General features: G+C 55.9%; 3 protein-coding genes across 9 annotated transcripts in view; 2 read left to right on the top strand and 1 right to left on the bottom strand.

The window, feature by feature from the left end:
- Positions 1-1,394, top strand: part of ST7L (suppression of tumorigenicity 7 like) — a 34,330-nt gene extending 32,936 nt beyond the window's left edge. For all 7 annotated transcript variants that reach the window (XM_084497871.1, XM_084497869.1, XM_084497872.1 and 4 more), the window contains 2 exons: positions 583-654; positions 852-1,394. In XM_084497871.1, coding sequence (XP_084353997.1) covers positions 583-636 — 54 coding nt within the window. In that variant the 3' untranslated portion in view covers positions 637-654; positions 852-1,394. The remainder of the gene's footprint in view (positions 1-582; positions 655-851) is intronic.
- A 151-nt stretch (positions 1,395-1,545) lies between these two features.
- LOC311423626 (uncharacterized protein) overlaps positions 1,546-26,587 on the top strand; it is a 44,588-nt gene continuing 19,546 nt past the window's right edge. Inside the window, exons 1-2 of the mRNA XM_084497880.1 lie at positions 1,546-1,829; positions 22,412-23,590. Of these exons, the coding sequence (XP_084354006.1) occupies positions 23,552-23,590 (39 nt within the window). The 5' untranslated portion in view covers positions 1,546-1,829; positions 22,412-23,551. The remainder of the gene's footprint in view (positions 1,830-22,411; positions 23,591-26,587) is intronic.
- WNT2B (Wnt family member 2B) lies at positions 9,397-25,812 on the bottom strand. Its single transcript, XM_084497874.1, has 5 exons — positions 25,068-25,812; positions 14,114-14,334; positions 11,838-12,115; positions 11,119-11,383; positions 9,397-10,474 (listed from the first exon to the last, which is right to left on the bottom strand). The coding sequence occupies exons 1-5, from the start codon at positions 25,229-25,231 to the stop codon at positions 10,245-10,247; spliced, it is 1,158 nt and encodes a 385-aa protein (XP_084354000.1). The 5' UTR covers positions 25,232-25,812; the 3' UTR covers positions 9,397-10,244.

The following is a 26,587-nucleotide window of genomic DNA, read 5'->3' as shown; positions in this document are numbered from 1 at the left end:
TGAGTGTCGATGCCAAGGGCAAAGGTTTCTTGCCTTGCTAATCTACATCTTAACTCATGCACTTAATGTGAAGGTGCCACACGCACGCAGGCAGGGAAGAAGCTAGCTGCGAGGAAAAGCTCCTGCGCTGTTGTGAATGTTATGTTTTAAAAGCCTTTTTAATGTAATATTTGAGGTTATGATAGAAGCCAGGAGGGCCAAAGTAAAACCCTCAAAGTAAATGAGTCCTGTCACTGCTGCCTCATGAAAAGAGGGTTTGTGTGAGGATAAGACGAGGCCCGGGGGGATGGGTTGAGAAGGTGCAGGGGAGCGTCCGCCATTTGTTTTAGCTTAATCTTTATTTCTGGAACTGTTTAGATGGCATCTAGAATATGGATCCTGTCTGGAAGAATGGGCTGGTCTCGCCGGGTTGTCTGTTCAGTTTTTCCATGTTTGGATCGGTGACCTGTAAAAAATCCGTGCCTGAATACGCAAGGCAATGCACTGCCCTCCTCCCCGTCTGGTTACTGATGCTGTGAGCACGGGGCACTGGCAGGGTGGCAGCACAGAAACACCGTCCTAACGTGTCCTGCTTCTGCCTAGGTGCTGCGAGTGATTTGGCCTGTGAGTGCTCCCAGCGTGCTGGCCTCTGGCTGAGCCCTGGACGTCCCTGAGGTGAGTTGTGCTCAGAGCTGCAGCTTCCTGGAGAGGGTTCTCTTTTTTTTGGTCTTGGTTTTAAAGTCAGACACTTCTCTGCAGCAACACACTATAAGATAGAGGTTTTCTTTGCTCATATCTTGAGCCTATGAAAGGAAATTAGTTTTTGAACTTGAATTCATTTATTGCTGTGATCTGTTTGTTTTTTTTTCCAGTTCTTTGGGACTGTCCTTTTACCCTTCGCTATGGAAAACACCGAGGTCCTCGTGCTGCCCAGTCTGTGGCATCGGCTGGCTCCAGTTTGACCGGAGCATCCTTTCCACAACGCTTCGGTTTCATTGTTCCCACAAGTGTCCCTGCCAGCACCAGCTGGGCATGGTTAGCTGACACCGAGGTGGGGAGGCAACAAAGAAAGGTGCTCTTCAAACCGGTGTCTTTCACAGGCTTCCATGTTGGTAATGGTGCTTTCTGTATGAATTTCTTCTTCGGCCTTGGCGTCTGTAGTCATCTATGAAAATAGCTTTTGTTGAGCAATAATCTCATTGCTCTCTTAATCGCTTGTACAACAGGAAGCTAATACTTCCTCTGTGAGAAATGAGAGAACACAAATTGAGCAGATGTTTTGAGCATTGACACTTCTTTCTCAGCTGCAGACGCACCAGATAACTGGCTTAGATTTAATTTTGTAAGCCTTTTTCAAAATATTTGTTAAGAGCAAAGTATGGCTCTGCTTTCTTTATTAAAATGTTACTTCTTAACACATTGAGTTTTGTTGAATTTGTAAGCTTCTGTTTTAATACAGATTATAGTGTACAAAGAAAGATTTGTTTCTTCTGTGTCCTGTAAGCTTGCGCTACACAAGGAAATTGTGGTATAAGCTCCTCTATTTCATATTGTTATTTCTTTAGATTTAATTCTACATCTTTTGTCTTTCAAATCCCTTTGCCTTGAAAGGCAGGGTGATTTCTGAAACTGCCAAAAGTGATTGTGGTATCTGCACGGGAGTCTCGTTGGGAGACCTGAACTTTCAAGTGTTAGTCCAAAGAAAAAGTACTGTCATTGTTGATATCAAGTCCTGAAGAGAACTGAGGTGTGGAGCACTCTTCAAAGGAATTACTTCACATATGGACCAGCCACAAGGGTCTGTTTACTGCAGAGGTGAACAGATAGCTGTGGCAGCCAAGTGCTTTGAGGTAATTGGTGTGACCTCCATTTCCACTCTTCCCCCATTAGAGAAAATGTCAACTCTTTAACATTCAGGTCTGCTGCTCAGTACTGAGGAAGCAGCCTCGTGTTAGACAAGGCGTCTTAAAATGTGGAAGTGGCAAAAATAGCACGGGCTTGTGGATAAATGCTAACTAACACAAGTTGCCCATCTTCATACATTTCACAGATATACGCATACAGTTATCCATAATAAATAGGGAGGTTTTACATGCTTAATCTACACTGATCTTTGTGAAAGATTGATGCAAGCTGTGACCTCGATGGCTTCTCTGAAAGGTGTCATAAATTATTCTAGTTTTTAAATCCTGATGGAAGAAGCTTGCTGTAGCCTACGCCATTCTCTGAAGTAGTACCTAAATCAATCAGCAAAGATGTTTTTTTTTTTTTTTCATCCTGAAGTTATTTAATTCTTTAACATAAGCAGGACTCACTCATATGAATGAGGGGATATTTTAATTAGTCCAGATAAACTATTCCTTAATTCTGATTCTCTAAAAGTCGTCTTTCAGCACAGTTGCAGCTTCTAGTACTCTCTGTTCTGCAAAGCCCCCTGCCAAAGGTCTGGCTGGCACGTGCAAGTAGTAGAGCTGTCATTCCAGCTTTTGGCAGATTGTGAAATGAAAATATGCGATGTGTATTATCCCAGACCATTTGAATTGACCTAGAATCTCCCTTAACGCAGAAAGCTGAGTTTTTCAAATTCTTTACCTTGTAAACATTGACTATAAAACGAACGGTCACCTGCGTGTCTCCTGTTTGCAAGTGTGGCCAAGAGGATGCACACATGTTTAGGTAGCAATGCCATTGTTATTCTCCCCTGTATATTTGTTTTGACTGGGCTTTAATCCAAGCTAAACACTGGAATTCATTGAGGAGTCAAGAGAGGAGCCCTACAGAAAGGTGCTACCAAGATGTTTTTGAGGTGCCTTACTACTGGTAGGTGGTTTTCTCAACTCTTCCCAGTTGTGTAAGCCATCGGGGTTGTTTCTCACTGTGGAATCACTGCGGTGATTAATAGATGCCTTGTGTTCATGCGATTTCACTTCTTGGTCCACAGGGGCCCATAAGGTAACCAACCTAATGCTTTTTAAAGTTGAACATTTTCCAGCATTTGTGTGGGGTTATAAATGAAGCAGTGCCTCCCATGTATCATCCCAAGAGCTGCTTTCTTTCACTGTCCTCCCCTGACATAACAGTAACAGAAAGGGGATGGGCTTAGGCTGAAAGTATAGCTGGCAACAGTCTATGTAATGAAAATCTTCCTGTCTTTCTAGAAGTGCCAGTAATTCTTGAGGAAGGAGGAGCTCTCTGTAGGATTTCCTAGCAGGACTGTTCATGCCTTATAGCCACGTTCTGTAGCCGCTTAGGAGCAGGGACTTACCACCTGATGCATACCACAGCAATGCCACATCGATCCACGTGCAGTTAGGTCGCTTGTATGTCTATGTAACAGGACAGTTATGACTCAGGACAGATAAACATTGACTGTTTTCCCTGAAACATGCGCTATGGTAACCTTATAGACACCAAAAACCCAAACCCTTTTTTATAGGTTGTGTGTAATGCAGTAGACTTCCCCAATTTTCATTTGGAGTAGCCAGTGAAGCAGCATAATTGCAGTCTCTCTGATTCATGCTGGCAGCATTTGAATTTGCACATTTTTTTTAATTTTTTTGTTGCTCCAAGTGTCTTAAAGCATCTCACACCAGAGTAACTTCTGGTCAGGATGCCCAGGTAGAGGAATGTTGCATTGCTTCCTGCTAACCTCTTTTGTGTAAGTAATCTCCAAAGAGGACAGGAAGGAAGGAAAGAGGGAAATGTTACCGTAGGTAGTAAAGCTACTGAAGCAGTTAGGCAACTAAATTCTCACGTGAATTTGCCCGGTTTTACCACTGATTTTAATGGAAAGTATCTAAATATGTTTGTGGACAGGGCCTTTATTTCATATGCATCTAGAGAGATGACACAAACATGATTTGTTTCCTTACTGAAGCAGAACTTTGTAATATTGGCGTACTTCAGGTGAAGTCTTTGCAAGTTCAATACCAAATTTTTGATCTTTGATGTAATTTAGATATGCTAATCCTTTAAGCCTGACAAGTGTCCACCAGGTATATTATTCCTATAAGTGTACTTTATCTGGGGAACGAATAAGCTCTGTAACTCTGCCCCATTGCACAAGGAGGAGTGTTCCAACCCAGTCCATGACAGGCATGGTGCGTCCTACCCAGGATCTGCAGTGCCAGTTGCCTGGGAAGGAGGTGAGAGCGAGCCAGGCACGTGGCAGTGCCTCCAGAGCACTCTTCAGACACTTACACTCCAGGGTTATCTCCTCCAGAGGTGGTGACTGTGCTGAACAGCTTCCAGGGGTACAACTTTCCACTGGTTTATAATATTAACATAATCAAACCCTTAAAGCACAGCGGTGAGGCAGGTTAGGCTAATAAAAACTCTGTGACAGAGTCAGCCTGAAGCAGCTCTAGTTTGGTTGTGCTAATAAACCACCTCAGAATTATCTGGTAATAGGTAACGAGCTCTGTCACACTTGTATGCTCTGGGGTGAGTCCTGTGTTCCCGAAAACGGAGAGACACGTGCACTGCTGGCTTGTGTGCAGGCGTGTTTGTGGCAGCAGAGCTCCCCATCGTGTCCCAAACCGCGGTCACCAAATTGTGCCGACAAGTTGGTGCTGGAGGTGGTCACCCCTCAGCCCTGGTTGCCACGCTGGAGCGGTTCCTGGCCCAGGCTTCCCGTTCCCTGCCTTTCCTTGCCACGTCTCCTCCAGCATCCGCCAGGCCCGTTCAGTTCCTGCCTCCTTGTCCTGGAATTGTTGCGAGGGTGCCAAGGCTTGTAGATCCATGACTCTGAGCAAGGCGGGGTGTAAAGGTCATAGTCAAGACCATTAATAACAAGGTGCAAACGGCTGGTTTATATGTAATGTGAAGCTTTTTACTTATTTCATTTTTGCACTTTGAGGGCTCTGTTTGCTTATGGAGCACTTGGTGTCTGGTACCTATTTAGGCTGAGAGCAGGCAATTGGGTTCCTTCAGGCCTTCAGAGGAATGCAGAAAATTGTTCTCTGGTGTTGTAATTCTGCTGGGATAACTGGAGCTTATTTGTCTCACTGCTTATTAAATGCATACTTGTCTTGAGGTCCTCTTTTTTTTTTTTTTTTTTTTCTGAAAAACATTGGGTGAATCCCAAGGACCACAAGTGAGAGGAAGATTCCAGGGGGAGGGGGGCGAGCGAAGTGCCTGCACCTCTCCGAACTGCATCAGCAGCCTCCTGTGCCAGCAGGCTGGGGAGGCCAAACACGAGAGAGAGAAAAGGAGACGTACATGTGGGGGTCTTACGGCCATAAATTAATGTTGCCCTGCCCCGAGATGACAGGCTGAGGGGAGATGCACCTCCCGGCCCACTAATATATGGGGTGTGTGGTTGGGAGCCACGTGAAGCTGCGCTGAGGCTTCAGAACGGGACCAGCTGTGGAGGCAGGGAGCAGATGTGCGCCGGTGCTGTGCTCGGAGCAGAGGATGGTGGTGGTAGCAAGGGCAGCGAGAGCAGATGGGATTGATGTTCTGCCAGCCTCGGAGCAGTACCTGCGTTCCCGTGTGCTGTGAAGAAGAACAAGCGGGCTCCTTGCTGCTTTCGGCTGCAGCTGAAGGCTGCGTGGCTGCATCGGTGACGTGCCCCCTGTTCTGGTCTGTGGGTGGTGGGAAAACATCCCCTAAACACCAGGTTACACTGACGGTAGCACTAGCAGTGGGCTTCTGTGTTCAGTCTCCTGTGGTTTGAACGCCGCCCAGTTTTAATAAAGGCAACTTCACTTCCAGGCTCTGCTCCTTGCCTCCTGGCTCCCTTTTTCCTTTCTAGAGCCTCCGAATTGAGGTGTGCTCTGCACACCCCAGCCCTTAGCGCTGCAGGGAGAAGACAGGGAGCAGGGATGCTGCTCACGTGCTTGGCATTTTCCTCTTCTTTTCCAGCTTTGATTGTTGCGTCTTGCTTTTTGGTAGGCACCTGGGTGAGCCTGATCTTTGGGGAATGCTCAGCACACACCCACATCGTTGCATCAGGAAGGGTGCTCCCGTGGAGCTGACTTCAGTTCTCTGTTGGGGCTCTTGCTTTGGTTATGTCTGGTCAATGACATTTTCCTTTTCCTCTGGATGCATTGAATTGTGCAATCGCACTGTAGCCCCATCAGCTCAGATTCTTCTCTAAAGAACCTCTTGATTTCTTTTCTAATCTGGCTGCAGGCTGCCATCCGTTACAGACGTGTGACAGTCTGTGACTATTGCATTCCCCTACAGTGACTCACCAGCTGCGATTTCGGAGCAGTAATCCCCTGCTGCTAGCTGGAGCAGCCCTTCATGACTCGTGTTCGGTAATGAGGGATATGAAAGCTCCCACACAGACCTTGACAGGTTATGCAAACGTTAGTCAAAATGCCCCAATAAATCTGTCCGTGAGATGTGGACCTGTTTCAGGCAGCGTGGCCGTCCGGACACCGCCCTCGCTGGGGGAAGAGGCTGTCGGCACAGGTAGGAGAGCAAAGACCTTTGTGTGAGCATGGATGTGATGCTGTGCAGGAGAGGTTTGTGGCTGTGACGAGGGGTTTTTAGGACGGGGGTGTGACTGAGCCGTGTGGGCACTCTGGATTGCTGTAGGTCAGAAATCAAATCCTTTTTTTTTTTTTTTAGCGTGCCCATCCTGCAGGATGGTGGTGCCTGGGCTGAGGCCCTCTCACTTAGCAGACAATGCCCTGCGTTTGTGGAGGTCCCGTGGTGCTGGTGTCCTCTGCCTCCTCCTCCTCCCGTGTGTCCTTCTTCAGAGGAGGTAATTTGTTCAGGAGCTCACTTAGCAATTCCTTCTCCTCGTTTCTGAGTCCAGCCATGCTTTTGACTGGGAGATAATTAGAACATGATCTTCCATAAAAGGTTCCCTGTACGTTTTAGATTACTTAAGAGGGGCTTGTGAGTGGAACCGAGTATTCCCTGACAAGACTGCAGCCTTCATAAACTTTTATAGATGGAAAACATCTGCTTTCTGAAGATGAGTGCACTGAAGGGGAGTTTCGGGAGGCCTCCTATGCACAAACGTCCAGCGCTCTGCATTACATTCAGCCTGCCAGCGGGCCGTCTCCTTGCACAAGCACTGGATGTTAGTTCTGGCTAACCGGCAGCCTGACTCGGGCATCGTGCTTCTCGTGCTTTTGCTAATTGCTCGTTAATAAACAAGAAACGAGCACGGTCTCCCATAGCCCTCTGCAGAAGAGCCTCGTGCCTCTTCTGCCGGATGGATTCGAGCTGCTGGGCTGTCCCTGCGGCTGCTCCAGGTGCTTCTGTGAGCCTCGTGCCTGCTGCGAGGTATTTTTGCTCCTCTGATGTGGGGGGAGAAGAGCAAAAGGGGAAGGCGGTGAGGCCCCGGAGTTCAGTCATGTGAAAACAGGTGTGGGTGTGGAGGGCGGCCTTCTCAGCTGGGGCTGTTCTTTGAGGTGATAAAGGATCCAGTTTTAGCGTCGGTGCTGATACAGGAAGGGGGAGAGCCAGTAAAGGCAAGACAGCCCGTCCTCAAGGGCTACTTTCTCCTTTGTTTTACAACACTGAATATCTGCAAAGGGAAGAGATCTGTTAGCAGACAAGGTGGAGGTATCGTTCATCAGGTGGGCCCACAGACCTGCCCAGGAGCAGTGTTTCTGCTGGGGAAGAAGAAATGTTGATCAGCAGCCGACCCCCGGTCCCAGGGCGCTGGGGTCCCTCCCAGCTCGCGCTGCTCTGGGAGCTCGAGGGGGGAGAGGCCTGGATTGATTGCAGAGGGGGCAGCATTTTTTTTTTAAAGCCTGTCGTAAATTGATGGTAGGTGGAGCAGTAATGAAGATAAATGAGAGAGCTCTTCCCAGTAGATTCGCCTGCACGCTCGTGAACGCGGCTGCAGCGGGCTTGAAATGCCTTTGGCCTGGCTCAGCCCTCCTCCCGCTCACCTGCCAGCATTCCTGACACAGCGTGGGGACGGGACAAACCTTGGTGAAAAGCTGAACCCAGCCTGGGCGCAGGTCTGCGTGAGCAGCGAGAGGAAGAGGAGCGCGGCCAGGCCCTCGTGCGGCATCAGCGCAGGAGCTGGAGCTGGCTTCGTTCTGCAGGGAGCACAGGTGGGGAGAGGAGGGGTCCTCGAGCCTCTCACTGGTGCTGTTTTGGTCCCCTTTCTGCTCCTCTGAGGCTCTGCTGAAGGGCCTTCTTCTGCACCACCTGGCCGGCTGGTTAAATGCTTTGAGCACCTCCATCAGAGCAGTTCTCAACGTGGTTTTCCCTCACCGCTCAGCCTGGCGTTCCCTGGGGCCCTTGGGTAAAATCCTCCCTCAGCTGGCTCTTCATGCGGTGGCCGGTGGGTGGCTTAGGAACTGAATAATCTTCTTTGCTTTAATCCCATCCTGCTCTTTGACCCTTCCTTCCAGCGTTTGCGTTGTGCAGGCTGGGAGCTGGGCAGCCACATCTCGCTGCTGGCAGGAGAAAACCTTCAGCCCTTGCAGAGACGCGGCAGCAGCACAAAGTCAGACCCGAGTTCAAGTATTTACAGATGAGCATCGCTGCTGGCTTCTCCTTTCCCGTTGTTGTAAGCTTACAGCACTCACAAAAAGGTGCTGCGAGTGTCTCCTGAGGTGCGTGAGCTGTCGTCACTGCCCTTCAGCACGGTGAGGGTGGGTGTGCAGGCAGCCGGTGCTGTTTCAGCTCAGACAGGAGGAGCACGCCCTGCCCTGCCCTGCCCTGCCCTGCCCTGCCCTGCCCAGCTCTGGGAGGGAAGCACAGAGCTGCCCCAGCAGGTAGGGCTGCTGCTCTCGTTAGTCTGGTGGCTAATTAGCCGCTGCAGCCCTAGCCCCTGCCGAGGTGAGCTCCGTGCAGCCTTGGCATGGGGCATTATGCTCGTTAAGCTCTAGGATGTGCTCAGGAACTGCCATGGACTGGGGAAATTTGGGGTGGATCGATCTGGTTAATGGGTTCAGCTCTCGCCTGTACTTTGGCTGCTTGTGTGGAGTGGACCCTAAAGCATCTCTGTGCTAAACAAAGCATCTCTGCAATCAGGGCTTGCCCGAGCTGGGGGAAAAGGAAATTTCTAGAGACCGAGGGGTTGATCTCCGTAACGCATCCACTTACTGCTCTGCTGCTCCCTGCCCCTCCTCTCATCAGCTGCAATTTTAAGTGGTAGCTTTTGGCTTTGGGTGGTGGGTGGTTTTTTATTCTTTTTTTTTTTTTTTTTTTTAAGGGAAGGATTTGGAAGCTAATCTGGTCCCTCCTGCTTGACCCAGTGTTATGGCAGGAGATGTCCTGGAGCGAGCTGCTGCTTGTGAGGATTGCCCTGGGGGATTTATATACTGGATGCCACGGCTCTGCCCTGGGAGAAACAAGGGGGTGGTTCCTGGGGTGGGGAGGTCCCTACTTTAGGGTGGCAGGAGCTGCAGACAAACAGGAGGAACTGCAGGCTGAGTCCCACCTGGGAGGAAGCACACAACTGGGCGTGCAGAAATTCAAAAAGCAAGAAAGTCATTTTCTGATACAGGTTTATAATGAATTTTGACTTAAAATAATAAGCAGTATACACAACATACAAGTGAGTTTTACAGAGAGATGCTGTTGTACCCATCAACTTCTGAACCTACCAGTAAGTTCACAGATTGTTTGCTCTCTCTAGCCCTCTGTGTCTGCAAACGTCTCTGGGTAGCCTTTGTCTTCTTGCAGTCATTCAGGCTTCAGTTGGCAGTTCACAACTCTGCTCCTCATCCCCCCTGGGGAGATGGGAGAAGGCTGCAGGAGCTGCTCTCGTTCAGCGAGCGTCAGTAGTGCAGCTGGGGTCAGTATGCCAGGACTGCTCGAGGGGAAACGTGGAGATCTTGGAACGTCAGAATTCGCAACACCCTTCCTCTGGCCTTGCAAAAATAACAATAAAAAAAAAGGAAAAGCAAGAGTGCTTTCTGCGGGAGTTTGTTACTCGGAACTAGTGGTGTTTTGCTGGTGAAACTTCCCTGTAAATTCTCTGGCGAGATGCAGCATTCCTCAGGCATTGCATCCTGGCGCTGGGTGCTCCAAGTCCATCAGGTGCACCGTCCCTTTGCGGAGAGAACAACAGGCAACAGAAGTTTCACAGTTGAAGCAAGGAGCGCGGACTCCTCCTAGGGAAGGGATTAGTTTTGCTGAGCAATGAGAAGGGTCCACAGTACCTCCTGGGAAATGTAGTCCTTTCTTTAGTGCTTCGCAGAATTAATTAAATAAAAGCCATGCAGTCGAACTACAGCTCCCAGAACGCCATGGCCCGCAGGGCACGGGTGTTTTACAAAATTGGAAAGGTGGTGGGGGGGGCCTTGCATCTGCCTCCTCCCTCCGCTGCTCTCCTCTCTTCAGGTCTGGTCCAACCACTCCGCCCGTTTGGGGGCTTTACACGTGTGCACGTCCACAGTGTCCTCGCACTCCTTGCAGCGCACGGCGCAGCACCAGTGGAACTTGCACTCGCACTTGGTGACCCGAGTGACGCGCGTGGTGTCGTACCCCCGCCCGCAGCACATCACCTCGCAGCCGTCCGTCCCGCGGGACATCTTGTTGCACACGCGCCCCGCTGTGCCCAGGGAGCCTGGAGGAGGGAAGCGAGAGTCGGTCAGGTCCTTCCTCCTCCTCCTCCTCCTTCTCCTCCCTCCTGTGCCTCCCCCAGCCGATATTTACCAGCTGAGCCCTCTGCAGGGCTCTTTTCTCAGCAGATGAAAGCTCCCCGTTTCTGGTACAGCACACCTGGGTGTGCTGCTACACCAGGGGGACTGGGGAGCATCCCCAGCCCCTGCCATGCTCTGGGCTCCGACAGCCACTGACCCTCCTGGCAGGGGCTGAGCACAGACACTGCCTGCCCTGCCCCTCGTCCCTCTGTGCTCAGAGATGGCCCAGGCTGGCCCACCAGCGGGCTTTTTATTTGAGGGATCTTCACTCAGCAGAAGCAAGGCTCCGTGCTGCGTTAACTACAAGAGGCCTACAAGGTTCGGGTCTTTGGTGTAAAGCCTGGGGATTTTGGACAAATCCCATCCTGCTCTGTGCAGGTGTGTACACCTGCAGGGACATGGCACAGTGACCGCCAGCACTCCCCAGGGCCCTGGGGGTGCTCAGCCCCTGCTGCCCACTCTGCTTGGCTTGGGAACTGTCATCCCAGGCTGGACTGTTTGGGAGTTGCAGGGCTGCCAGGAGGGGAGGAAGAGCTGCTTTTAGGCGATCCCGGGTGCTTTTTTTTACCTGCTGACTTGTCCATCACGCAGTAATCAGGCGAGTTCTCAAAATAGACCAGGTCGGTCTTTGTGGGCTTCCTGAAGTTCTTGTTGGCCACGGTGAAGCCGGTGCCGTCCTGGTTCATTATCACTTGGATGGCCCCGTTGTATTTCTTCCTTAGGTAGTCCCCTGTTTTCCGAAAATCTGACATGGCCAGCCAGCAAGTCCTTAGTGTGCAGGAGCCGCTGACGCCGTGGCATTTGCACTCCAGCTTCAGGAAGCGTTTCACAGCCTGCGAGCAGAGGGAGGCCCTGAGGAGCTGCGCTCGCCCCGCGTCGTCACCCCCTGGCCCCGCAGAGCTCCTCCGCCCGGGGCTGCCCCGCTTCGGGCTCCCCAGTGCCGGAGGGCAGCCTGCTCCCAGCCCCCTCCCTCAAACAGCCCACAGCGAGCCTGGGGAACTGCGATTGTGGCTACCGGTGGGGCCCTGGGGGCAACGAGTGCTAGGAATTGGGCTTGGCAGAGGTGGGAGGGCTGCCGGCAGTGCGAGCACTGCGGGCTGAGGAGCGGTCCCAGGGTCACTGATGCTAGCCAGAGCCTGCTGAGGGGCGCTGGGGGGTGGGTGTCCTGCCCGACACGACCCGTCCCCCTCTGTCCCCCCTTGTCCCTCCTGCCACCGCAGAGCAGGGAGCACCTCCTGGCAGCACGGCCAGGCGGTCCCCGTGGTGTGGAGGCAGCGCCGCACTCACCATCCTGCCGCAGCGGTTGTTGTGCAGGTTCATCAGCGCCCGGGCGTCCTTCACTTTCTTTTCCTTGGCGTCCACGAAGGCTTTGGCGAAGCGGATCCCGTAGTTGATGTTGTCGCTGCAGCCGCCCCAGTCGAACTCCCCGCGCTCGTCCTTGGCGCGGCCCCGCTTCAGGGGGTCGCAGCCGCAGGCCTTCAGGTCCCCTTGGCTGCAGGCCCGCGTGATGGCGTACACCACCCCCGCCGAGGAGATGGCGTAGACGAAGGCGGCCTCCCTGCTGCCTGCAGAGCGGAGACAGGGCACGGGGAGTGAGGGACGGGCTCGTCCTGGGCACGGGCAGCCCTGGGGAAGGGGGCGCGGAGCTGGCGGCACCTTGGGTCAAGACAAACTGAGCGCTGCCCATCCCTGCTGCCCGCACTGCTCAGCACCCAGCCCAAGGGGGATTTTGAGCTCACGGAGAGGCTGGAGGGGGCTGAGCTGTGCTACTGAGCCACTGCTTTGTTCCCTTACCCCGTTCTCTTACCCCATCCCCTCTCCCCCGCAGCAGCAGCTCCCGCTGGGTGCTGGCACCAGGCTGCTGACGGGGCTCCCAGCCCGGCCCCCGATGGCCCTGACTCAGCCAGACCCATGGGTGCTGAACATGGGCGGTGGCAGCGCTGGGGCACGCGGGGACAGGCGGCTCCCATGGGTGCTGCTGTCCCCACAGACAGGGCTTCAGCTGCCACGGGGCTCCCCACACGGCCCAGAGTGCTGCCTGGCACTCTGCGCCTCTGCTTTGAGTTCGCAGCTGTTTTTATAACGTTGTAAAAGAAGCTGCAAATCAAAACCATGCTAGGCTCCGTTCGGAGAGCCTTTGAAAGCAACTTCAAAGGGATCAGAGCTCTCTCTGGGCCTGGCAGGATGGGGCTAGGGAGAGGAGCTTTCATCATCCCCTGTCCTCAGCAGCTGGGAGAGGACGTGGGGCTGGAGCGGGGACGTGGGGCTGGAGCTGTGGCAGGACACGAGGATGAGGATGAGGCCACAGCGTGGCGGGGTGAGCGCCATGGCCCCATGCTTGCAGCTCCCCTCGGCCGGGGCTGCTCCGGGCCTGCCCCGCTCGCCAGCCCCCACAAGCCAGGAGCGAGCCCCCAGCGCCATCCCCGCTCACGTGTCCTCCAGATGAGCAGCTCCCGGTGCATCCAAGCTGCTCCTGCTCCCAGCCGCGTTTGATTTGGGGTGGGATGGCTGGATGCGCCCCGGCCCGTCACATCCTGGGGAGCAGCATCTGCGCTGCAGCGGGGCACCGCATGCGCTCCCCACGCTCCTGCTGGCTGCGGGAGCCACGTGGCGATTTCTGCGCTGGAAGTGCCCCCATCCCCATCCCTGCCTCCATCCTGCCCTTCCTCCTCATCCCTTGGGTCAGGAATGGGAAATACAGCCGGGCAATACCCAGTTCGTGGGTATCCTTCAGCAAGCGTATCTCCTGATTCCCCCCACCCCAGCCCCTGACTGGGTCCCACGCTGTGAATTTTGACCTCGGGGACTTGGGAGCTGAGCCTGGCTCAGTGAGCGAGGTCCTGGCCTGCAGACGGGGATGGGCAGGTGGCACCCTGAGCCCCCCACCCCACCTTCAGTGCTTCGTGGGCACCGTGTCGGTGTCCCCGACCTCACCTGGAGCCCTGGTCCCTGCCCTCCCTGCAGCGCTGGAGCCTGCCTCGTGGCCGCTGTCCTTCTGCAGGTCGAAGCCCGAAGCAGGGGCTGGAGCCTGAGCTCTGCCTTGCCTCCCTTGCCATGCAAGGGAACAGCGAGTTCCCACGTGAACTGCTGATTCCTGGCCAACCCTGCTCTCCAAATATTTATATATCCCATTACTGTTTACATATGAGCCTGTTCTCCGGAGGTGTCTCCTCCTTCCCCCTTCTCCCCCAGTGCTCCCCCTGCTCCATCTCATCTGGTGCAGCTATTTCAAAAGCAGTGGCCTGCTCCCATTACGGCTTGATTAATTTACAGGGAAAGGCAAAGCTCTCCTCCGGCAGTAACCCAAGCCACCGGGCATGGCAGCGAGCGGCAGCAGAGATGCTCCCAGCCTCACACCGAGGCCAGGCACGGTCCCCAGGCCTCCGGGAGCGGGGCCGGCATGCGGCACCCCCCCTAGGGACCAAGATCTTTAATCCCACCCCTCTTTTTTGAGACATTTTCAAAACGTTACTGCTAAACAAGTGGCATCCGTAGCCACCTGCATTTCCCATCGCGGCGCAGACGTCCCCGGGTGGGGGCAGAGGGCGCGGGGCAGCACCTACTTCGCAGCATGACCCTGCCGAAGACGGTGTGGTCCCGGTCCAGGGTGCTGCAGTTCCAGCGGTGGTGGCGGAATTGGTGCTGGCACTCCCGGATCCACTCCTTGGCTCCCTCCCCAACCGACTGCATGATGTCGGGGTACCGCTGGCACAGCTGCCGCTGCTTGTTCACCAGCCCGGGGATGTTGTCGCAGATCACCCTCGCGCCCAGCGCCCCGATGTACCTGCAGGAGAGACGGGGCCGGCGTTAGCACCTTGCACTCGGGGGCTGGAGGTTGTTCTGCGGGAGGGGAGCCCCCAGGGGCAGCGGAGGAACTCTCCCAGCCTCCGTCCCTCCATCCCAGCCCCGTGCTGCAGCCTGGCCCTGCTGAGCACAGCGGGATGGAGCCGAGCTGGGGCCAGCACAGCCAGCGCTGGGGTGGCTCCGCGATGCCGCCCGCCCTCCCCTCCGGTTGGGGCACTCTGTGGGGACGGGGGTCTGTGGCAGCAGCAGATGATGGACACACCACTGAAGGTGGACGTCCAGGGCCAGGCTGCATCCCCCGTCCTGCCCGCGTGCTGCCTGCATCTCGGCCTCCTGCCGTGCAGCAGGGGGTGGGCAGGGGTTCGGTGCAGAAAGACAATGTGCAAGCACGGCCTGGTGCGGCCCGCTGAGCCCAACGGGCAGCCTTCCACGGAGCTGAGGGGGATCCCGACTCCTTCTGCACCCAGCAGCCCTCGCTGCTGCCTCGGGCCAGCGCGGACAATGGAGGCGAGGTGGAATTTTCCATCCCCATCCAGCCCCTGCCTCCGCCGCCTGCTCACCCCAGCCAGCCGCAGGCTGCTTTGTGCCGGGGAATGATTTTTGCCACATACCACGGAGCTGTGCTTCTGGCTGGAAGGGAAGAGGTTTGGGTGGGATTCAAATGTTTCAAACCCCCAGTATGGAAATAAGACCCTCCCTTTAGTAATAATAAAAGGCAATAAACTTGGGCAACATTTCATTGTCTCTCTCTCTGGCTATGTTCTATCATTTCTATCGGCCTCACAGATAGCTCAGGAAAGCCCTGCGAACACAGAAAGCAATGGGATCTTTTCCCTTTTTTTTAAAATATTTTGTTTAAATGCTGGCAGAAGCACAAGGTCATCTCAGGCTGGAGCTGAGGATAACAAACCCAGCTCCCCATGGCTTTGCGAGCCACGGCGCCGAGGGCCAGCGAAAGTTACTCCTGCAGCCCTGCTCGCCAGCCTCCCCTCGCGCAGCCGTGGTGGTGGCTCCTTCGTGGCCATCCCCAGTGCCCTTTGCCCACCAGCAGTGGGGGCTCCCCGTGGTGGAGGAGGAGGATGAGGAGGGTTGGAGGCTGCGTGCTCCTGGTGCGACGGTGAGGGCAGTGCAGGGTCTTGGCCATGCCTGGCCCAGCTCAGCCTGCTTGGACCCAGGCGGGGACAGGGACGTGCACGTGTCCCTGCCGGGGATGGAGATGTGTGAGTGTCCCTGCTGGAGCTGCCCGGGGCTGGGGTAGAGGGGGAGATGCAGGGAAAGCTGGAAGAGGTGAAAGGCTCCTCGATGGGGCCCTCCCCATCAGTTGGCACGGGGGGATGTCAGAGGGGGCTCTGCCCGATGCTGGGCAGGGGAGGGGGCTCTGCTCCACTCCAGGGATCCTGGGGACACGGCAGTGCCGAGCACCACCCCAGGGACCCAGACCCAGGGAAACCCTCCAGACAAGGCAAACACCAGGCATTCCCCCTTTTTACATGCTGAGCTAATGACTTCTCCCGTTATTAATTCTTCTGCCAAATATCCAGATCTGAGCAAACGCTATCAGCAAGAAAGTGGAAGGAGGGCACAGGAGGAGGGCAGACACCTGCCTGCAGCAAGCACCTCGCTGCTGTCCCCTGTTCTGCTCTGGCTGTGGCTGCACACCACAGGCAGATGATCTGCAGCAGTGCCTGCAGGCCTTCACCTGCAGTCATGGACTGAAACCCTTCCCCGAATGGCTGTGGCACTGGAAAGTGGCATGGCACAAGGGGAGAAATTTCCTCTTTTGTCTTGGAAAGCCCACGGCTGTAGCGGCGAGACCTGGCTCCTCCACTTCGTGGGAAAGTCTCCAGTGGGGTTCAGTTACTCTGAAATGGAGCAAGACAAGAACATCGAAAAATTTCCTGCCAAGCAGAATTTTGGGAGGGGAAAAAAAAACACAACAAACATTTGTTTTGGATTGATTAAAGCATCCCTTCTGATCTTATTTCTAAAAATCTATGACATTTCAAAAACATTGAAATAGGAAATAAGAAGGATGTTCTGAAAAGTCCCCAGCTGCCCTATCAGAATGCTTTGCTTCATTTTTTAGAAATTAAGTCGTGCTGGAAGTGGCAAATTTCTGTGAAGTGCTTTACTCTTGGGGAATCTGCATTTTACAGCCGGAAGGAACTACCCCAAACTTCAGAAACAGCTGCGAGAGCAAAGTGCTGCTGCGTCCTCGGGGACTGCTTGGCCCTGGGCTTCTGGGTGCGGAGAAGCACAGGTGATGGAGAGAGGTAGAGCACGGCCCGTGGGCATCCTGCAGCAAGGAGGAGCCAGGACAGAGGGTGGGCATGGCTAATTATGTGCAGGTGGGGATAACGAGCCCCGCAGTGTCTGCAGAGCCCTTTGCTACAGACAGAGGGGTTTGCTCAGCTCAGCTTAGCTCTGGGGGCTGGCACTGGTCCCTCTGATGGCCTCGTGCTGTGCCGTGTGTCACATTTCCCTTTTGCTCCTGGAGCTCAGCTCCCAGCGGTGCAGGGAGCACCGTGCTGCTGCTCGCCCTGCTGCACCTCCGCGCATCCCCGGTTCCTGCAAGGAGCGACCCGCGCGGCACCAGCACGGACCAGGCTTCGTGCTCCACAGGCAAGTGCTCCCAGAGCCTGGGCGGAGAGGAGGTAAAGTGGTCCCAGCTTCCTGCTCCCTTTTTCCCTTCTCTGCAAGGAAATCTGCTGCCCTCAGGCAGCCGGCGATGCAGCTGAGGCGAGCCCAGCTCTTTCTCAATAGCCTGCAAGCGCTGGCTGCTGCGGCGCATTGCGAGAACAGGAGACAACTGTCACATGTTGGCTCCCAGTTGTTTTTCTTACTCTAAGAGTCTGCTGACTTCTACTCTTGTAAACAAGGAGAAACCTAAATTGCTTCTAAGATAAACATGCAAATCGGAGGCAGACGCATCTATTTACTTGGCAGCGTGCATTTTGTGCTAACCCCCTCCCAGTGCTCGCCCCTGCGTTGTGCGCGCTCTGCTTCCGCGCTTCCCATGGCAGCGTGTTGGCTCCCCGAAGGGCTCGTGGGCTCCTTGGGGTGCTCTCGCAGAGCTGTGTGGCCCGTATCACGTCTCTGCCCGTGGTTAGGGCTGCTCTGGTACAGTCTCAGCAGCTCAGAGTTCTCCTACCCGCTGCTGCTCCCCTCCCTGCAGAGTAAGGGGGCGTTCGTGCCACTGTGTGCTGGCTGCAGGGTCCGGGGATGTGCTGCACGGTGTCCCCGGGACCAGAGGTCCACATGCCTTGCTCTGACTTCATCTTCCTGGTGTTTGGGAACCTCTTTCTGGATGGAGAAATTGTGCTTTTGGCACCAGCCCCGTGCTGCTGAGCTCTTTAGCGAGAAAGACCAGAAGTCTGAGGAGAAGGGCTGGCTCCCAGGCGTGGCAGTGCGCAGATCCAGAGCTCCGCCAGAGTCCAAGGCACCCGGCAATAGGCGGCCGGGAACCTCTCCCGCTGGAGCGAGCGAAGCTCTGCCTGCCTCAGCCTGGGCCAATGCTGCACAACCCTTTCGGTAAAGAAATTTCTCCTAATTTTCCTTAATTCCTAACCGCTCCTCACCAAGGCAACAGCGCGAGCCTGCTCGGTGTGTTGAGATCCCAATGAGGGTGAGGGGCTCCTGCGGGGTCGTGCCTCTGTCTGGACCCCACAGCGGGTATCTGGTGGGAAATGGCTCCTGGAAAATGAGTTCTGAAGAAAGAAAATGTTTCATGGGAATGGGTAAATTTCAGAGGACCCAGAACTTGCTATAGTTTGTAACTTTTCTGTGAGGTTAAGACGGTGTTGAGAAATGAGTGCTGTGATTCAGTTTCTAATGAAAATAATATTAGACACTGCTGTATCTAATATTTTATATGGCATCGAAAAAAACACTATTTGAGCTTTATTTAGTTTCAAGAGGCAAAGTTTTGGAATTGCCATTCTAAGGCAAATCTAAAAATTTTAATTTTTTTGTGCTCTGTGTTATGATTAAAGCAACTGTGGAAATGTTGGAAGTTCCCACCGTGGGGAATCAGGGTTGTACCAATACCATTAAAGGCAGAATTTTGAATTAGAATAATCACAGGTTAAATTTACCCTGGGAAAGGGATGCCCACATGAGCAAGTTTGATGACGCAGGACAAGAGGATGCTCGGAGCATCCCCGCGGGGAGATCCTGAGCGAGGGCAGTGGCTGCTGCTGCCTGCTTTGGTGTGCAGGGAGCTGAGGCACGAGGCTTTTGCTTTGTCATTTGTTAGTGCAGAGAGAGTTAATGGCTGAAAAATGATGGCAGGTTAACATTTCCTCCTGAGGATCCTGAAACACCTTGCGAAGTACTTGTAGCTGCTGTGCAGGGTGGGAACAGAAGTGCACGGGGGCAGACAGGGCAGCACAAAGCCTGCTCCTGACAGATGCAGCCAGCTCTGTGGCTCTGAAATCGCGGAGAGATGCTGCTCCGACCTGGAGGAGCTGGGAGCAGGTCTCCAGGCAGGCACCAGGCTCGGCTTCTCCAGCCCATCTAACAGCCTGTGACCTGAGGAGCTGCCACTCGTGGCCTGGCCTCTCCCACCAGGATTGCTGAAGACGATCGGGTCGGCTTAAACCCAGGACCCCTGCTGCCGAAGCTGCTCCCCGTGGTTTCCTGCAGGCTCCCTCCCTGTCCCTGCTGTAAGGGCAGGGACACGGGCAGCTGCGCGCTGCTGCAGAGCCGTGCTCGGGGCTCTCCGTTTGCCAGACCACGTTTAAAACAACAACAACAACCAAAAAAAGCAAGCGAGGCAGCCGAGGAATTGTTCCCAGCCATGCGTTAGGCATGCCTCTGAACCTGATACCCCGATGGCCAGCGGGTGGGTGCCCGCTGCTGTGCCCTTGCCCAGGCTCTGTCCCTGCAGCCGGGGGTCAGGAGGTGCCTGGCATGGGGGAGCTCAGCCTCTGCCCTCTGCTCCTGGGGCACTGCTTCTGACAGGGAGCTGAAAGCACTGCCTGGCTCGGATGGGCTATCAGGCACTGCTGGGGTCCTTTCCCCGGGGAAACCGATTCCTTTCCCCACTGCTCTCATGAGCACGCTGGTAATCCTGAAAGACCAACTTGGGAGCCAAGCTCTGTTGGCTTCTGCTCTTTTTCCTTCCCAAGGAGCTGATACGAAACTTGTGTTTTGGTGGGAGGCTGGAGAGCCCTAGGCAGCTCTCGGTTGGGAGACGAACCTTCCAGATAGGATCAAATCCAACATCCCTGTCTCTCTATCTGATAAAGAGCAAATTCCGGAGAGCCTGACAACATTTCGCCTCCTCAAGTGCTTTGCATACTTCCCATGGAGATTGTGCTTTCCTTCCCCTGCTCTCCATGGCTGTGGGTGGACAATTTATAGCCAATTGCAAAGCGCTTTGGGTTGCAAGGTGCTATAGACATTTGAGATATTATTTTATTATTGTAAACTCTGAGTATTTTATTAAGCCCCGCTGGGAACGGGGCCATCCTGGCCTGCTGGAATTGTTAACGCCTTGGAATGATTAATAGTCCTAATTTCCTCACTTAGAGCCACTACTCCGTGTGTTGAGAGCGTTAGTCTCACTTGAATGGTTTTTAATATCATAATGCTGGGCCACTACCAGTGCCATTCAAGTACTTCTCATTTTCTGTGCTGTGATCTCTTTTCTTGTGTGCCACCCTTCTTCCCCACCGCCTGCCTTCGGTTCCTTGTCGGGGTCCCCCCTCTGGGGCCTCCCTGTGTGGGCGAGCAGCTGGAGATGGGGATGCCCTGGGGGCAGTGGGACATGGGGGGTGCTGGGTGCGCCTGCGGAGCTGGTGGGGTGGAAATTAGGAAAGCTGAGGGAGAAAAGGGCCCCGGGGCCTTCTGAAATAACAGCCACAACCTAGCACTGTTCCTCTGACAGATGCCAGCTGATGTAGGAACACAATCCAAAGCGCTCATCAAAATTATGCTTTATCCTTTCAAGTAACAATTTATTTTTCCCATCCCCAAATCCCAAAGCACTTTGCCAAGGGGTGCGGAGGCAATGCAGTCGCTGGTGGCAAAGAAGCTTCTCTTGTCCTTGGCGTATCGCGTGTGCTGTGGCAGGGGACGCCTGTTTCAGCAGGCCTGGCACAGTCTCACTTCACGGTGCTCTGTAGGTGCTGCTGAAGTTGGTTTTAGTAATAGTAAAAGCTAACGAGTTCGGGAAAGCAAAAGGATTTTTTTTTTCCTTGCGCGTTTCTTTTTTAAGAGACACTTCCTATAGGTGAAAGTGACCCTAATGAAAAATGAACTAAGAAATACAATTAGGATTATTATAACTGAGTGGAGTGACTGAGAGAACCCATCTGTTCCAATACACTCCCAACGCAGAACACCAGCGCTGCTACAGGGGCCAGGGAGTTCATTCTCCATCAGTCTGATGTTACTCTGAAACTTATTTTTCAAAGCGAGGGCTCCCCGGATGGCTGGGGCTACGGAGCACTTGGGGATAAAGACTTCCTGGTCGCTGACCTCCCGCTGCTAACACCGAGCAGAGCGCTTTGCCAGGACGAGCGCTGGGCCCCCCCAGACCCCCGCTCACTGCTCACCCTCCCCAGGTGGCAGCTCCCGTCCCGGGAACGCGCCTGGGACAGCCCCGGGGCTGAGTGGCTGCGGGGACGGTGTCAGAGGGAAGCGGCTGGTGCCTGGCAGCATCGGGGCCTCCAGAGCCACCGGCCTCCGAGCTGTAGCCGCAGCCTCCACCGGTGAGGCCCGGACGGGTCGCTGGGGGTCTGCCCGCCCGAGGCTGGCACTGAGGGGAGCCGGCAGCGCCCGCGCTCCCCCAAAGGGTTACGCCGGCTGCCTGGGAGGCTCGCGCACGCAGCTGTCTTTCCCTTGGCTTAATTTCAAACATTCCTATTGATGCTATTTCCCCTCCCACACACCTCAGTGTGATGCCTGTTTAAACGAGCGCCTCGCTCGTCTATCCGATAACCGCGCGGACACGTGGCTCTGTTTCTCCGTCCCTCTTTGTGCCCATCCACGGCACCTGGACCAGGACCCGGCACTGGTGCTGGGATGGAAATGCAGGGCAAGCCCTGGAGCTGAGCAGCGACAAAAACCACTGCTGCTGCCTCCCCACTGTGGGGACAGTGTCCCTGTCCCCACCTACTGTGCCTGTGGCTTCATCAGGCACGGGGTAAAGGCTGGGCACCCTCTCCTGGGGTTATTCCAGCAGGGAGAGCATAACGCATGCTTTCTCCACAACGTGTTTTTTTCTGCCCTCGGCACGTTTTTCCCTGCCCGTGAGCCCCGGGCCCCTTGGCAGGCCAAGGCAGGGAGCTGACGCGTGGCGCTGGCTGCCTGATGGGACCGAGCATCCCCCACGATGCCTGCCTGGGTCCCGTGCCCAAACACCGTGCTCCAGGCCCCGACCTGCCCCGCTCCCAGCAGAGCCCCGCTCGTGGCCAGATCCTGCTCGCAGCTCGGCCCCAGCACAAACTCGCGCCGCTCTTCCTTCCCCAGATTTGTTTTATCTCTTTGGGAGCCTGATGCCTCCCATCTGTTCCGATGCCAGATGAAATTAAATATTTGTAGTTTCCAAGGGCTGTGGTTAGCAATAAACAAGTTAGCTAACGAGGATTTGGTGTGTCTGGGAGGTGGGGGGGATTCATGTGGGTTTGCAGGCAAGCGGGTACGTGTGAGGGTGGGGTGCGCGGGGTGTGTGTGCATGCAGCTTTGTGTACATTCCTCCTTAACCAAACCTTCGGTCTGAAATGGCTTTCCACACTAGAGCGACCAGCGGGGCTCTCAACAGCGAGTAAACTCTACTTAGTTATTTACACCGAGTTTGTTTATTGCACAGTTTATGTTTATAAGCAACGTTCGTCTAATCTTCCAAATCTTTCGGAAGGAATTTTGGAGGCCGCTTTTGGGGCCTGACGCTGCCTCGCGGCGCGGCCGGGCCTGCGCTGGGCACGGCTCCCTGCCGCCCGGCCCCACACCGTGGGTGATGCTGCGCTCCCTACCCTTGGACGCACTCGAGTGTAAACGGGATTTAGGGATTTTCCCGTTGCATTCCTTTTTAATTTCTCTCTGTGTTTCAGCTGGTATTTGGTTGCTAAGGAACGTTTTATAGTTTGGGAGCTTTCTGCATGGATGCTGCTCCCCCAGCCACGTCCGTCCCGCGGCCGCTGGTGGTCCTGGCAGCGCTGCCCCAGCCCTCGCCCCCGCTCCTCTCTCCCGCTACGCGCCCAAGCACATGCACATCCACGGACATTTTTTCTAGCGCCAAAGTTCACCAATTCCTGAAGTTTTTGTGAGGTGGCGGGGCCGTGCCTGACGTCACCAAAAATTAATAATTTGCAGTTGTTTAGAAGAAACATTTGGTTGATATTTCCTTTCCATGTACTCTGATCAGAAGCGACCCAGTTTTTTCTACTAATCTACTTTAAAACTTGACTCTGAAAATGAGAAGCATTTCCTCTATTTCCACAAGTTTATTGTGTGTGAATCCCTAGAAGAATTTGGCAATAATAATAAAAATAAGGAACGATGATGCACCACCAAATGTATTTACTGTAATATCAGTAGTGCTAAAGATGTGCTTGGAAACCTATGCAAATCACTGAACAACTTTTTCCCAAACCACAGCTGGCTGAAACCGTTTTCAGTAAAACACAATTTCATCTAAACACGCTGTTTGATCAGAACTGACATGTACTGCGGACAAGCATTTGTTTCGATGAAGGTCTTCTGAGGAATGCTCTGGCCTTAAACAAAAAGAGAAAGTGCAACGAAAAATGTGAACTTCTGAGTTTAATTAATTTGGTTTAAATTAAAAAAAAAAAAAAAAAAAAAAGTCATATCTAAAGGACACTGGGACTGATTCTGCTTTATGAAAGAGGTCAAAAGAAGTGTGCTGGGCTCTGCTATGGCTTAAGGAGGGTGCTGGGCTGGGTGGGGGCTCTGCCCCGTGCCCCGGCTGAGCCCCTGCCCCCATCACCAGGTTGCCCCCAGCTCCTCTTTCTGCCTCAAATGAGAGGCTGCCAGCCGGGGAGTCAGCCTGCAAGCTGAGAACACAAACTGCTGTGCGAGCTAAATCTAGCTTCCTACAAATAAGCCACAGCTACCGAGGCTTAAACGTGGCTGGTTTTGCTCCCGCTTGCTGGGAAGAGACGCGCATTTGGAACTGGGGCCGACACCACGGTCATTGTGGGGAGAAGTGGGGTTCAAAAGCAAGGAAAATGTTTTTCACGCTGTCCCTAAAGAAAGACTTCACTCTGGTGAGCTGGTACCGGGGTGCCTGAGCAGAACAGTTCAGCTCTGGGCAGAGACTTTGTGACCGTGCCGTTGCCTGGTCTTTTTCCAGTCGCTTTACCCCTCGCGCCTACTCCAGCAGCTTCCCTCTCCTTCTCCTGCCTCCTTGGTACTGATGAGAAATATTCCAGCTTCCCCGCTACCCTGAGCCTCTTCCTCCCGCAGCTTTTAGCATATCAGCAACATCACCTTCCGCGCAGATGTTGTCCTGTCTTCGCCAGCCCTGATGGGTGGGGGCAGATAGCGGCTGGAAGCCAGGCCAGCCCTGTATCAACCTGATCCCCGTGGCCGGTGACTCATTCTCCCAGCCGCTGATTTCGGTTCCACGGGGGCCGATCGGGCTGCAGGAGCTCTCCCGGGGCAGTGCCGGGAATGGCACCGCCGCCGCCGGCTGGGCTCCGGGCTGCCCCTGCAGCACCGCTCCCTTCCCCTTTCCCTTCCCCTCTTCTCCTTCCCTTCTTCTTTTCCCCTCTCCCCGTCCCGGGAAGCTCTCGCCGAGAGCCTCGGAGCGCTCCCAGCCCCGGGCCGTGCTCAGCGGCACTTAACGAGCTCCAGAGCCACCGGTTCCCCCCTCGGTGTCAGATGGATTGAATTTGGTTAAATTCGGCTTCACCCACCGCGATGTGCTAATGATGATGGGATTGGCGTGTTAATTGGTGTTTTCCACGAAATTAGAGAGGGCTGTTACAGGACGGGAGGATACCGAGAACTTTTCGGCAGCAAACGTGTATTTTTTTTCTTCCCCCCTTTAGCATTACTGAACTGTCGAAGCGGCACAGGCTCACTTGAAAAACTTCCCATTCCCACTTTTCCTAATTACCCTCACTCTGCAGACACGAATTTTCATTGTGACAGCAATTAGGAGAGAAGGAGGTTAATTTCCAGGAGGCTGCGTGGCTCCTCTCGCCGCAGCTCCGCTGGCATTTTCTATGGCATCACTTCCAGCTGTCACGGAGCCTTATCTCATTCCGGGGAGGGAGAGCAGAGCCCCGGGAGCCCACGAGCAGCCGCCGTGCAAGCGCCGGGGCCGCAGCGCAGCCGGGAGAGGCTGGGGACAACCACGCTGCCCTCCGCGGGTTCTCGGGGGCAGCCCCATCTCCCCCTGCCCGTGCCGAGGGCACTGATCCTGCTCTGCTTTTTAAAGGACCGGGCGGCGGAGCGGGCTCCCGGGGCAGCCCCCGCGGGCTTCTCCCCGAGGGCCGCGCAGGTGGCGGCGCGGAGCCCGGCGGGGCCGGGACCGGACCCGTCCTGCGTGGGACCCCCGGAGAAACCGGGGCCGGGGGGAGCCGAGGCTGCCCTGCCCGGCCCGGCTCTGCCCGGTCCCGCAGCGCTGCCTGGGGCTCCGTGGTCGCTTCCCGGCTCCCCCCCGAGCGCCGCGGCTCAGCTCCTGCCCGTCGGGGCGGCCGGGACCGGGCTTTCCCCCCTCCCCGGTTGGACACTCACCACCACGAGGAGTCGGCGCGGGGCGGCAGGGCGAGCAGGATGAGGACGAAGGGCAGGTAAATCCGCGGGGCCGCGCCCGCCGTCCGAGGGAAGGCTCCGCACTCCGCACGCCCGGGGGCCACGGCAATCCCAGGAGGCGCTTCCAGGCGGTTTGTGCTCAGCATATCTCTGCGAGGCGCGCTCCGGCCGGAGGAACGAGCGGGGCCGGGGGCCCGCCCGTGCTCCCCTCGGGCGACGGCGGTGCGGGCGCCGAGCCGTGCCCGTCACTGCCCCGGTGCGCGGCTCCCGGCTCCGCGAGGCTGAGCGAGCCCCGGCTGCGCCCCCGCGCCCGGGAGCATGCTGCTGCTGCTGCGAGGAGGGGGGGGGGCGGCGGCAGGGCTCCGGAGAGGGGAAGGGAGGGGGGTCCCGGGGCTCAGCGCCCCCCGAGCGGTGCGGGGCGGGCGGCGGGGCCGGGCCGGGCCATGGAGGGCTGCGCGCGAAGGGCGAGGACGCACTGGGGATGGGAGCGCGGGGGCCGCGGCCAAATATTGACAGCTCGCGGCGGGCTGCGGGCTCTCATTGGGCAGAGTCAGAAGCGCGGAGCCGAGGCTCCGGCCGGACCGACCCCCGCCTCCCCGAGGGCACGGCGGACAGCCCCCTGCGGGCCCCTGCCCACCGCGGGGCAGCCCCGGGCCGCCGCGCCCCCGCCCGCGCTCCCGCGGCCGCCCCGTCGGGGTCCGCCCGGGGCAGGGGCGCAGCGGCCGGGCGGGATGCTCGGGGCCGCCGCCGGCTCCTGCCGCGCTCGCCCCCGCCAGGTGTCACTGCAGGGTGGGAAACGGCCGCCCGGACCCCGCTCCGCGCCTCTCCGCACCCGCGGGGCGGGCCCGGGGCAGCGCCGTGCCCGAGGCTTCCCCGGGCCCCCGCGCTCTGGATCGGGGCAAGGGGCCGGGGAAGGGCGCAGCCCCCTCGGGGACGCGTGGCCCTGGGGCAGCGCCGCTCCTCGACCCCGTGCGAGGGCACCCCCGGCCGCAGCCCGCCCCGTCGGGACGCGTTTGGAGGCTGCGAGCACCCAGCGGGCCTCTGCCCCCCGGGGAGGGTTGGGGGTCTCCCATCTCTGTTGGCTCCCTGGGACTGCGGGGACAGGGGAGGGCTGGCGGGGGAGCTGCCCTTGACTCTGAGCTCCCCGCTGGTGGCTTGATGAGGGCCGGGGCTGGGAGCTCCCCTGTCCCTTGTGGCCCCTGGCAGGCCAGCCCTTCCCTACCCTGGTGGTGAAGGCGTTAGTCTTACATGGGTAACCCCTCTCTCGTTGCTGGCACTTCCCTAGATGCCTAATTTTTTACTGGGACCACAGCCCCAATATCTGCTGAAGTCCTTTCAGCGTTGCCGGAGCCCTCAGCCTTCCCCTCCCCTCTGCCCCGTGAGCTTTCTGCTCCTTCCTTCCGACTCCTGTTGTTACGGATCAGAGCAGCTTTGCTGGCCTGGGAGAAATGGGGATAGAAACTCGCGCTTGGTTAAAATCCAATTATACTTCTGAGAACCGC

This window comes from Aythya ferina (assembly GCF_964211825.1).
Source record: "Aythya ferina genome assembly, chromosome: 25".
Lineage (NCBI taxonomy): Eukaryota > Metazoa > Chordata > Aves > Anseriformes > Anatidae > Aythya > Aythya ferina.
This window is presented reverse-complemented; position numbering and strand designations above follow the sequence as displayed.